The sequence below is a fragment of the Rhipicephalus microplus genome, chromosome 5, assembly GCF_043290135.1.
Source record: "Rhipicephalus microplus isolate Deutch F79 chromosome 5, USDA_Rmic, whole genome shotgun sequence".
NCBI classification, from domain to species: Eukaryota; Metazoa; Arthropoda; class Arachnida; order Ixodida; family Ixodidae; genus Rhipicephalus; species Rhipicephalus microplus.
Window position 1 is genome coordinate 179,145,282 of NC_134704.1, and position 13,325 is coordinate 179,158,606.

Consider the following 13,325-nt stretch of genomic DNA (forward strand, 5'->3'; position numbering starts at 1 on the left):
ATGCATAATATGGCTTTATTTGCAGTTACCGTTCGTCAAATAATGCCGTTGCGCAAGGACAAGCAATTGCATATCAGATTTCCTGCCTGCAAAGTATAGAATGAAGGCCTGTACTTCAGTTTCTTAAAATGAAAGCTGCACTGAAATAGCTGTTGGCTGCCCTGAGGATGCCAATTTAGAAATGATTTGGTCACAGGAGCAGCCATGAGTGCGGGATTACCGAGCAAGCAAGTGCGCACAGTCCGGCATGTTCGGGTGTAAAGAGGGCTCGTGTTCGTGTCCTCAGACGAATATATCACGATACAACCGGGGGTAACTTTCACAAATGTGTATTGGAGCGTCGCTATTTTATCCACCCTTCGCTCGCATCGCAGCCATGGGCTATTAACATGGCATATCAGAAGTGCAGATGTAGCAGACATTGTTTGTGCTTTTTGCGTGTTCAAAGTAGTGCAAAGAAAAGCGCATCTACAATGCGTACTTGTATATTTGAACAAAACCTTCCCTAGATGACTGATGTAACTTGGGCATGGCAGGATTCCAGCACACGTGCTTGGCACGTAAACACAGGCAATTGGCCAAGGTCACAGATTCGCTGTCGCTCAAGTTCCTCGTCCGCATTCCGCGCCCTCACAGGAAACACTTCATGGCGTCAAATGGGAAAGTTCAAGTTTGGCCGCGTTTTCTTGTTGGGGTTATAACTCAGTTCAGCGGTGAACGTGGAGAAAAAGATAAAGGTTATAATAAATATTTGGAAAGTGACGGCTCTTTAAGTTGCGTGTGGCTACTTAAAGAGCCGTCACTTTCCAAATAGCCGCTGGTAAAATGAACCAGCATAGACGCTGGTTCATTTTCCGTGGTGTCTCATGTTGCAGCGCGCACTTCCTCAAAGGTCCTGAGTACGTTGAGTTTGAGCCAAAGGAAAGTGTGTGCGTACAGGTCAGGGTCATTCGGACGCTTCTGTCTGCGTGCGTCCCGAAGCAAGTACTTTTATTTGAACGCCGGCATTTCTGCATCGTGAAGGGAAATTTCTTTAAGCATGTGCGTGGTTTAATGCGGGTCTTGAGGCATGTCTCTCAAGAAGCTTATTTCAAAACTTGTTTCTGTCTGGGGTCTCTTGAGCATGTGAACAGGTTCATCCGCCTGGTTTCAGATGGAATCATGTGAGCGTCAAGTTACTTAGCTGGTCACCACCATAGGCAGGCTTCTGTGAGGCTGGGAATTGGGGAGTAGCCTTGCATTAAATTACACCTAGGGCATCTCGGGGGAGCCGAGTATTCTCAGCATTAGTATTGGGTAGAGTGTATCCCTTTTCACCAGGCTGAAGAGAAGTCCAGCTATGCCTACCGGTCCAACAGCATGGCAAGGTGGACGGTAACGAGCTTCAGCAAAATGTGAACTTTTTCTGTCCTGCGTTCTATCTTTGACCAGGAAACAACCAGGCATTGGGACTGGGCCGAGGCAGCTGCGAAACTGCCTGCTGGTACCAAACGGGCGTGGATGTGCTGTTTGTGGCGATGCCAAAGTGTGCCTACTGGGCGATCTGTTGTGTGATGTGCATTCATGTTTTGTGGTGAAGCAGCATGAAGCCTCTGAAGACGTACAACGGCCACTTGAGGAAGTAGCGCCACTGCAGCCCTTAGGTGGCCTCTTTGGACGGCGGATGGGCTGTTATAACCAGCAGTGCGTGGGCTTGGCCTGCAAGGGACGCTTATCGGAAAGCTTCCAAACGCGGTCTGCGTTCAGCAGAAACGCGAGAGGTGTTCGTGTGTGCCACATGGATTGTGCATTTGCGTCACTGAGACGCACAGTCGGTGTCCGACAAAATGCACGTGTACGAACGGAGGATATAAAAGGAGCGCTGCATGTGCGCTGGGGGCTATCTCTCGGGCCTACGTTACGGCCGGTCGGGTTTCGTTTAAAGGTATGTCAGCACGCCTAGTTTGGTCACACATGTAAATATGTAAATAAACTGTGTGTTATTCTACGTAAGGAGTCTTGCAAGAGTTCCTTCTTCACCTGCGCATGGGTGGTTGCCTGTGACCCGCTCTTTGGTAGACGAAGAAGGTGCTTAACAGCGCAAACGACAGGAGGGGATAAAAGAGACGAGAACAGAGCACTGAACTAACAACCAAAGTTTATTGCAATCCAACTGCAATATATAGGAAAACAGAATCTGCGCATAACTACGCAACATCAGCAAAATCGGATATACATGTGCCGAACGGCCTACTTTATCAAGAGCCAGTCATACCAGGGTCACATCAGTGAGAAGTACCACAAAAACTCTTCCCAGGAAGATGCGAGCGCTCGCTTCCCGCACGCGGGTGATAGCCGCATTCCTCAGAGAAACTGAGCTGCGCGAATGGATCTCAGTGAAAATCATAAAGGTGGCACTCCAGGAGCCAAATCAAAAAAGAACAAACGCAACATTATAGACAACTGTATGCGCCTGCTCATTTCAGATGACAATAGCAGACCACTTGTGGTGGCTGTGCGCACAGTCCGCTGCTCACACTTCATTTGATTCCGATAGCGCTCGCGCTTTGCTCTGCTTTTGTGCGTTTCATGGTAGCAAATTATAGCTCAGCAAAATTATTGAGTAGACTACCATTCAAAGCACAAGAAGCTCATTTAAAAAAAAATATATATTTTCGCAGAGTTACCGACATATATCACAGCTTGATGCCGCGGTACCCCTATGAACCACATGCGTACAACGCTGATTTGTAATCAATGACTACTGTGTTTATCACTACTAATTTGTAGAAGCAAGATATAATTACTTAATACAATATTATGCCAAGTCAAAAAGCCATAGGCAATCACAAATTTCATACAATCTTCAGACCCACATGTAGTGCTCAGTCTTGCGCAAGGCCCTTATTCAATGGGCCCTCTTCACACCAGGACACGTCGGACTGTGCGCGCTTGCTTGCTCGGTAATGCCGCACTCATGGTTGCTCCCATGACCTAGTCAATCCCACATCCCACAGTGTTGCCGACAGCTATTTCAGTGCTGCTTGCCTTTTAAGAAACTGAAGTATAGTGGGCAGGAAGTTCAATCTACAATTGCCTATCCTTGTGCAAGGGCATTTTTTGATGGGCCGTAACTGCAAGGGAAACCACTTTATGCAGAATATTGTTATTGATTGTGAAAGCTGATTTGCATGAGAATAAGTGGGGAAAGTTTAAGAAACATTAAAAATGGCTTTTTTTATCTTTGTCGAAAGCTTCCCATGCATTGATTTGATTTATTTGTGGGGTTTAACGTCCCAAAATCACAATATGATTATGAGACGTCGTAGTGGAGGGCTCCAGAAATTTCGACCACCTGGGGTTCTCTAGCGTGCACCCAAATATGAGCACACGGGCCTACAATATTTTTGCCTCCATCAGAAATGCAGCCGCCGCAGCCGGGGTTCGAACCCGCGACCTGTGGGTCAGCAGCCGAGTACCTTAACCAATAGACCACCGCGGCGGGACAAGCTTCCCATGCATCTTGTTTTCCTGAAGTTAGTACGATTGTATCTTTTTATTAAAAAGTGTTATTAATATAAGCTTATGCAGCTTTATAAATAGGCATGCTGAGAAAATAATGCGGAATTTTTACCGCTCTGTCGTATGCTCTTTTTAAATTAGAGGCCTGCAAGGTAATTGATTGATATGTGGGGTTCAACGTCCCAAAACCACTATATAATTATGAGAGACGCCGTAGTGGAGGGCTCCGGAAATTTAGACCACCTGGGGTTCTTTAACGTGCACCCAAATCTGAGCACACGGGCCTACAACATTTCCGCCTTTATCGCAGCCGCTGCAGCAGGCCTGCAAGGTAGGCAAAAGAAGATTTTCAGGGTATATTTCGAGATTGAACAAAAGTGCGATATACCTAAATTTAGCTAAACAAATTTGAGGTGCGTAGCTTTTGTATACTTTGTGTAATTCATCTCCAAAATGGAAATAGACAGCAGAACAGGTAAGCATGACACTCTACTTCATCATAATTATTGATTTACTGTGCTTCGAAAAACTTTTTCTGGCAAAACGAATTGCCGATCTCTTCTTTCCACTCATCAGGCAACAATATAAAAAATTTTGAAAGAAAATGAGAGGTCGACCTGCCACGCTTTGTTCGATCTTACGTGGAAGCACCAAAAGAACTGTTGCATCCGTCTCTTGGCTCCTGGATTTTGTACGCTAGGACTACGCCACTGGCCTAAGGGTTGATTGTGTTTTTCACGTAGTTGTGGTGGCTGCGTATTTCCCACATTCAGTTGGTTGGGCGACGGCTGTGTCAGAAGCAAAGATGTGCTTACAAATGTTTGTGTACTCATACACAGCTGAGTTTTCGTGCTTTGTGACTTTGTGAAAAGGTGACAAATGTAGATTGTATACCACGTGTGCCTGTGTGTGTGTACCATATGTGTGTAGATTTTATACCACGTGTGCTTGTGTAGAATGTCTATTCATGGGATTTATTGTAGAATACTGCTCACTGTAGTGACGCAGGACTGTTGCTTCAGAAATTTTTTACCAAGTGCGAGAATGCAAAGCGGAATGGGTACGGACGTACGCAAACAACTGCCATCATCGGGGAAATGCCAGCAGATGCCAAAAACAATATGGGGGAGGCTTTAAAATGTGCTTTCACAGTTGCAGTTGATGGAAGCAACGAAAACGGGTTGTAAATGTGTCTCCGTAATTTCCGATATGCAAGAAAAAAAAGGCCTACCCCTTCTCTCCCTGCCATTGCAGTCTCCGGAATTTTCATGCTTCTAGGTTCGCAGGTGTGCATATAACAAAACAATTTGTTGCTATAGCATTCATTGCTTTGCTGTTGGGGTAGAGATGTGATTTTTTTGCAACTTGATCACACAGTTATGAAAATAAATAGCTTAATCACAAGAGAGGCAGTGTATATGATAGCAATGAATTTTTGGATTCAATCTTGTGTCACTCTACAAAATCCTGGTGTGAGAAAGCACAACCACTCCATAGCAAGCAGCACATTCCGCACAGACTCTTCACAATGATAACGCAACATGTGGACGTGTATTGTCACAAGGTCGTGACGTGGACCAAGGCAGCAGACTCGATGATCAGGTTATACTGTTTATTCGGGCCAAACTTGTGGCCAACTAACGAAAAGTAAGAATGAAGCGATATACACGGGCATGACTGCGGCAAACAAAGCCTCGGCCATCGATCAACTGACAAGCGGGGAAGCATGGCGGAATTTATACACTTGCATGCGCATTTCAGCGTACCCGGCATTCCTCCGTCACGAAAAGAAGGAGACGCAGTGTCCTTGGGGTAATGCATCGGCGCGAAATGCAGCATGTCACATTTCGCGTCGTTTGCCGTCGAGGAACGCCGATGGACGCTGGTCGCGCCTGGCGTCAGACTGTAGAATGCTCGCGTTTTGCTAACGTAGCGTCTCTGTGCCCAGCGTGCGCGCGCGTCAATGCTACATTGAAGTATATTGGGCCTTTCATGATGCGCTCCTAGCCGTTATGCTAGCTCCACATAAACCAAGTTTGGTGTTACGTGACGTGAATGGATGACGAAATATATGACTGGTGCAAACATGATAATCCTAACACGCTTGTCATGTAAGCGCATGACAACATACTATGCTTATAGTGTGCTGAGACCGTTTCGCTAGCTCCACATATACTAAAATTGGTATCACGTGATGTGAATAAATGATGAAGGTAAACGACACATCTAAACATGATAATCATCACACGGAAGTCTGTACGGCATAATTTACCTCCACCTCGTAACATTGTGCTGATTTTATTTTAAGGTGATGTATCAACATTTATCACTCGTGCTTCGCATATCATCGATTCCCACTGTACATGGGATCTGCCAATTTTTTTCTTTTTCTTTCTTGCGTTATATAGATACGTATACATATATGATAAATGACTGCGATGCAAAAGCCAGCGGCAAAATCCAGCCGAGAGTGTCCTTATATTTGCTATCACAATAAAAAAAAGTGATCAAAGATTTCGGTGATTTCGCCAGTGGCTGTCGCGGCCGACCAGGCCTAGACGTCATGGGACGCTTTCCTTGACGCCGGCGTTGTGCGTAACTGCGGCACTTTCTGCACATACATCGGTGCGGATGCTGACGCGGTGACAACCGAAGAGTTGCCAGATGCGAAAATTGTGCCCTCGGTGACAGCGATGCATGACAACAGTGACAAATGGGTCGACATCCCGGAGCCTAATGTTGTCGAACCAGATGTACAAACCCCCACGCAAGCGCTGGATGTGACGGACCTGCTGCGCCGCTTCTTTGGTGCTTACGACGGTAATGATGGACTCTAAATAGCTGCTGCAGCTGAAAAAGCAGTCCTCCGCATGAGGAAGAGTCTGCAAAAGTCTGTTAAGGACTATTTTTCTTGGAAGGATCTGCCAGCTGGTGTGCCAAATTTGGCGGAAATAAACTGCAGTGTTCATTATTATTTTGCTAGCTTTTTTGCCTTCTGGCGGCTGTTTTTCTTCGCGCGACTAGCTGCTATGATATTCAGTGGTGAGTAGATTCTCTTTTGCTGGCGAATCGTCTATATAATTGATTATTGGCTATAACGAACTAATGGTTGGTTGGTAACAACTTTACTGGATGAACTAATGGTTACAGCGAAGTAATTCTGTTTCACCTTAAGCTTCGTTGTTTTTATTAATTTTTATTTATTTATTTGTTTGTTTGACAACACATGATTGTCATAGTGCAGGAGACGAAAGGTGACATTATGTGTCGCCTGACTACGCCTCTAGCACCACACTGTACATTCGAGGTGCGACTGTATACGCGGAGGTATGTTATCAATTGGGACTTCATACGGGGCATGACTGCAGGAGCAATGGTAAAAACCTGTTAGATGTGACTTTTATCGCAGTAACACTAATGGACAGCTTAGCTTATTCTTTGAAAAATGCAGCATGACTGCTCCAAACTTGCTCAAAAAGGCCTTTCTGGCTGCTGCAAGCCTGCTCCAAAACTTCTTTCTAGATGCTCCAAGCTTTCAACCAAGACACTTTTCCCTGCTCCCCAGACTGCACCCAAACCCATGTGGCCTGTTGCACTCGTGAAAAAAGGGCTTCTTTGTAATCCTACATTTATTTATTTACTTGCTTACTTGCTTAAATATTTATATACAGTGCCTACTGCATTGGTGTGGGGCGTTTGTGTAGGGCGGGGATATTGGCATTAAAAAACGAATACAGGTGCATGATAGAGCGCAGAAGACCTTAAAAAAAAGTGATAATAATACCTCGCACAAATATTGACGTATTTGAGCTAATTGGTACAGCGACATGATCAAACCAGTACCGGTAAGTTAGAAGTTGTGCTCAGTGTGTCATAGTCTTGTTCCCGTCTTTGGGCACTTACCGGTTTTGTAAAATATAATTGTGAAAGGAATATTTTAAAGGGGAGTGAAAAGAAAGGGATGGCAAAAAGAGGTTCGTGGGATGATTATACAGGATTACCACATTTCAAGTGTGCAGATTAGGAACAGCCAAAGTGTGAGTGATAATAAATTGAAAAGATGCTGTCGGGTTGGTGGTTTCAGTCATTCATTGTGTGCTCTAGCTTGAAGTGCTTGATCAAACCGACTAACTATAATTGAATGTAGACAAAAAGAAATAAGTCTACTTCATTAATTTGACCGTAGAGGTATAAACATGTTGGCGCTGATGTTTCTGTGATTCCTGTAATCCCACTTTAATCCTGCGATTCTTTTATGGAATAATCTCAATATCAGCAACATTCCAAAGCAGATTCCATAACAATATTGTTTCTGCCCGCCTTCGTGGGTATGTTGCTTTGCCTCTTGGTTGCGGGATCAAATCCTGGCGGCAGAAGCCACATTTTCTACGAATGCAGAAATGCTCGAGGCCCGTGTGCTTAAATTTTAGTGAACGTTAAAAGAAAACCAAGGTGCTTGAAATTTCCGGAGCCCTCCATTACGCTGTCTCTCTTAATAGCATCGTGGTTTTTTCTTGCTTGTTATTAAGCCACAGCATGTCTTGAAACAAGATTTGGGGTTTAATGCTTAGTGCCCAACTTGGTGGTTTGTATATTCTTTTAGTTATTCGGCAGTTTTTGTTACACGAGATAGCAATCTTTCGAGCACAGGTCAGTGAAGTAATGAGAGTGCTTAAACTTGTGCTTGTGCAGAAAATCTAGGATCCTGCAGGCCATTTATTGTTTACATTTTGGGGATGACGTCATTTGTATCAACAAAAGAGCAGTGGCCCCATATAACTTTCTCATGTTATATAGCATTGAATTAATTTAAATGTTGATTTTGAACCGTTATGGCTAATGTGATGGAAATCGAAGTTAGGAGGAACAATACCTGCCACATGTTGTTCAAGCTTTGGGAAAAGTGTGGTGTAGTGAAGACAATCAAGGGCTTTTGCCAGATACTGCAGATAAATACCTAAAACTGATGTAATTGGTTTCTTTCGAGATTCGCGTTTTCTCTGTTGTTGCTTTAGCAAACATCCATCTGTGTATCTTTTCTATGTACAATGCAGCACCCATCAGCTTCTTTCTTGTTAATACGGCTCGTTTATTTTTAAATTTATTTGTTTAGGAATACTGCAGGCTTTAAAAAGGCCCAGGCAGAAGGGCAAAGGTACAAACAGTAAAGCGTGCAGGTATCAAAAATAACATACTAATTACAAAGTTAATCTACCATTAAGTAACTAAGTTCTTAAAAAGAATGTGAAACAACGAAAACAAATATACAGAACGAGAAGATCATCAGTACATAACTATCTAGTCAATGTACAAGGGTATCTGTAAACAAAATAAAAAAAGAGGTATCAGAGAAAAAAAAGTCTTATTTAAAGCAGGAAAAGCTAGGTTTAGCATGTAATGGATACGATAGAGTTGGTGTTGCTGAGTGCACTAAGAGGTAGGCTTTTCCAGTCTGCTACTGTTCGAGAGAAAAAGGAATGCTCAATTATGTTGGTTTTGGCATTGTAAGGCGTTAATGTGGCAAAGTGGTGATGTCTTGTTCGGCAAGCACTGAGGGGTTTAAATAAGGTTCAGGAAAAAGAAACGACTTATTATTATACGGTAGGAACAGAAGCCTGTGAATTTTTTTTCTTAGTTGCAAGGAATGAATGTTGTGATGGGTCATTATGACACTTGGAGAGTCACTGGAAGAATATTCACAAAAGATAAACTTTACTGCTTGTCGTCGGATCTTTTCTAGCGCATCAATGTTAGTTTTAGTGTAAGGATCCCATACGATAGCTGCGTATTCTAGCTTAGAATAGGCCGCGTCTCTCATAATCATATGGTGGTTTTGGGACGTTAAACCTCACATATCAATCATCTTAGGACAGGCAAGTGAACTATAAGCTGTTAGATGGGTCTCGTTAGGAGCGTGTTTCAATTTGTGTCTGATGTTAGATGGGTCTCGTTAGGAGCGTGTTTTAATTTGTGTCTGAGGTAGTAGAGTTTTTTTAAAGTCGAGTCGCGAAGGTGAGATGTGGTACAGTAAAACCTCAAAAATTTGAACTCTCTTATTTTAAAATCCCACTTAATTTGAAGGATTTCCGTGGTCCCGTTTTTTCCATGTAAGTCTGAGTGGATAATTTGAAACGGCAGCCGGCACCGGACGGGTTAATACAAAAACGTTGGGTGCCATGTGCGAGTTCCAGATCCCGATTTCTCTGTGAATCCGCGGAAAGGACGGCCCTTAATAGCCACAACGCAATGCAATGTAGCGATACTAATGAGTGGCAGCTAAAGCACCGCAGCCTCGCTACTTCCAGCTAAAAATAAAAAAAAACTGTTTCGTGGTCAATCAAAACTAGAAGTGCTTCACTGCAACACAATGGTGACGCGCGGGCAGCATATCTTATGTTTCCAGCAACGTCAGCGGGTCATGTTTTACCCATCCTTTCTGTTATTGTAGAGAAATTTATGATAAAGGACAGTTTGGCATAATTCACGATGTATGCGAACCTCTGTTTGCCAGTTGCTCCAGCAATTCGTGCCTTTGCACTGCTTGCGGAGCTCTTGCCAGCAACGCCTAATTCAAAAACGAAGTTTGAAAGTTTCCAAAAATAATTTTTTCAGCCAAAACACATCGCGAGTTTCGTCATATTGGTTATTATTAAGTTCCCAATTATACCAGAAAGAATGTGCGAATAATCGCGTCATGACGTTCTGACGCAGCGAGGAGAGGGCGACATGCTGCCGGCGTGTCACTACTGTGTTGCAGGTTGCAGTAAAGATGTCTTCTTTTTTGCAGGCACACATTTCAGTTCATCACGACATCGTTTTTTGTTTCCTTTTCTTTTTTTTTTTCGGTGGCAATAGCGAGGCCCACCATTCCCCCAAGTCTGCAGCAAAATTAAGAACGGGTTTTGCTGGAAAACATAATTCTTCAAGCCGCTAGCTAGCCGGCACAACAAACGTCGAGCTCCGATTACATTGAATGGTTGTAAGTTTCTTACATCCCACTTTTTGTATGTTTCATTAATTCAGAAAACCACTTAATTCGAAGATTTCTCGCGGCCCCAAGGATTTTGAAATAAGGAGGTTTTAGTGTAGTTCCAACTGGGGTCATTAGTTATTATGACACCTAGGTACTTATATTCATCAACCTCTTTAGATGGTGTGGGTTGCAATATTGTAAGTGAACAAGAGTTCATTAGTTTTTGGTGACTTTCATAAATACTGCTTTATGAATATTAAGCTGCATGTCCCAGCGTTCACATCATGTTAAAATATATTGAAAGCTGGAGTTTAATGTAACTTAATTTTCTTGGCAGGTGATTACATTAAAGGGACGCTCAAGGCAACTATTAAGTCCACGTTGATTGTTGAAATAGCCCCGCTGCGGTGGTCTAGTGGCTAAGGTACTCGGCTGCTGGCCTGCAGGTCGCGGGATCGAATCCCGGCTGCGGGGGCTGCGTTTCCGATGGAGGCGAAAATGTTGTAGGCTTGTGTGCTCAGATTTGGGCGCAGGTTAAAGAACCCCAGGTGGTCTATATTTCGGGAGCCCTCCACTACGGTGTCTCTCATAATCATATGGTGGTTTTGGGACGTTAAACCTCACACATCAATCAATCAATCATGATTGTTGAAATGGCGGTCCAGAAACCTCGTAGTGTTACTTTTATGCCAAGCAAGGGCCCATTTTGAAATAAAATCACATTTTAGTGGGCTGCATCGAGTTAGCGCACTTCAAATTACCCGCCTCAAGAAGCGGACCGACCGGACCGTCTCACATCTCTGTTGCTGTGCACAATGTTGCCCGACTTTACTGTGCTAGTAGCAGCAGACCAAAAGCAGCGAAAGCCACAGCAGCAACAACGGCCATTGATCGATTTCCCGTCATTGGCTTCGAGATTGCAGTTTTTTTTTTTTTTTTTCAACTGCGCCCTGCTAGACGGCACCACCTGTCCCGTGTAATCATCATCATCAGTCTGACTAACGTCCACTGCAGGACAAAGGCCTCTCCCATGTTCCGCCAGTTAACTCGGTCCTGTTCTTGCTGCTGCCAATTTATACCCGCAAACTTCTTAATCTCATCTGCCCATCTAACCTTCTGTCTCCCCCTAACCTGCTTTCCTTTTCTGGGAATCCAGTGGTTATCCAGTCTACGCGCTACATGCCCCGCCCATGTCCATTTCTTCTTCTTGATTTCAACTATGATATCCTTAACCACTGTTTGTTTCTAATCCACTCCGCTCTCGTCTTATCTCTTAAGGTTACACCTACCATTTTTCTTTTCATTGCTCGCTGCGTCGTCCTCAATTTAAGTTGAACCCTCTTTGTAAGTATTCAGGTTTCTGCTCCATAGCTAAGTACCGGCAAGATACAACTGTTATATACCTTATTTTTGAGAGATAGTAGCTATCAATCTGTCATAATATGAGAGTGCTTGCCAAATGTGCTACACCCCATTCTTATTCTTCTAGTTACTTCAATCTCGTGTTTCGGCTCCGCGGTTATTACCTGCCCTAAGTAGACATAGTCATTTACAACTTGAAGTGTACTATTACCTATCTCGAAGCGCTGCTCTTTTCCGAGGTTGTTGTACATTACTTTCGTTTTCTGTAGATTCATTTTAAGACCCACCTTTCTGCTCTCCTTGTCTAACTGCGTGATCATGAGTTGCAATTTGTCCCCTGAGTTACTGTCCTGTGTAACCTCGTGAAAATCGAATTTTTGAACCACTTGCACCGTTCCACATAGTAACGTTCGGCGGTTCTTTTTTCCATGAATCAAACAAATGAACAGGGAGCATTTTATTGCGTCTCTTGATGCAAGGAAGGTTTTCTATTTAGTGTAGTTAGATCGATTACTAGTGATTTTTTGTAGGTGGCTCGTCTGATGTCATCGGGATCATGTTGAAGATGTCCTACTGCGGCACTTGTGTTCTTGTGCATTTACCTTATTTGTGCATTTTCCTCTCGATAAGTGGGGCACTGTTGATAATATTGTTGTTATAAATGTTGTCATACATTGAGCTTTCACTTTGACGTAAATTGTTATTTGACGTTAGTGTCCTTTTAAAAAGTAGGCAGTAATCTGCGAATAGCGTTATCTGAACTGGTTCAGAAATTAATGCAAAGTAACAACTCATTTGCTTTAAAAGCAAAAGAGTTGTGTTACCTTGTTTTTCAAGGAAGCACAACTGTGATGTTGGATATAGCAGACGCTCTTCTGTAACAAGTTGCCTTACTACAGTAGTACTTTATAAGTCCCTCACAGGATTTGACGAGACATAATTATTTTTGCCTCTTTTTTTATTCGTCTGTTATGTGCAACTAGGAAATAGAAGCGACAAATTGAGGGTTTTGACGTGCAGGCTACTTTGACTGGGACGAATACCTGAAGGAGACCAACTCCCAACCTGCGCCATCTACATGCTTCAAACAGGTATGTGGGCCCTTAAAAGGCCTTGATACAAACATGTACCTCATTTTTCGTATAAAGCTGGTAGCTATGACTACTCCAGTGTTTCAAGTAGGGCTGTATCAGTGGACTCCTTGAACAGTGCACTTGGGGCAAGGCCCTTGTACAGTAAAACCTCATCAGTTTGACCAGTGTTCACTGCTGTAAAATCGGACTCCTTAAACTTCCCTTCAGCTCTTGGCTAGCATATTTGTTACTTGCTGACCTTAAAGTCCTTAATTACGAACTGTTTGTTCACATCTGGGGAATCACACAACCCTCCAAGCTAATCTAATGCAGAGCTCTACAAATGTGCAACGTAAAATGCGAAAGTAACTCTGGCAGCCAGCTGATACAAAGCAGCAGAGTCTGCACTGTTGCAG

The 13,325-nt window shown here is 43.5% G+C and overlaps 1 protein-coding gene across 3 annotated transcripts in view; it reads left to right on the forward strand.

The window, feature by feature from the left end:
- The window catches only part of Scm (Polycomb protein Scm), a 156,031-nt gene that overhangs the window by 62,077 nt on the left and 80,629 nt on the right, over nucleotides 1–13,325 (forward strand). For all 3 annotated transcript variants that reach the window (XM_037424887.2, XM_075896244.1, XM_075896243.1), the window contains one exon: nucleotides 12,857–12,927. In XM_037424887.2, coding sequence (XP_037280784.1) covers nucleotides 12,857–12,927 — 71 coding nt within the window. The remainder of the gene's footprint in view (nucleotides 1–12,856; nucleotides 12,928–13,325) is intronic.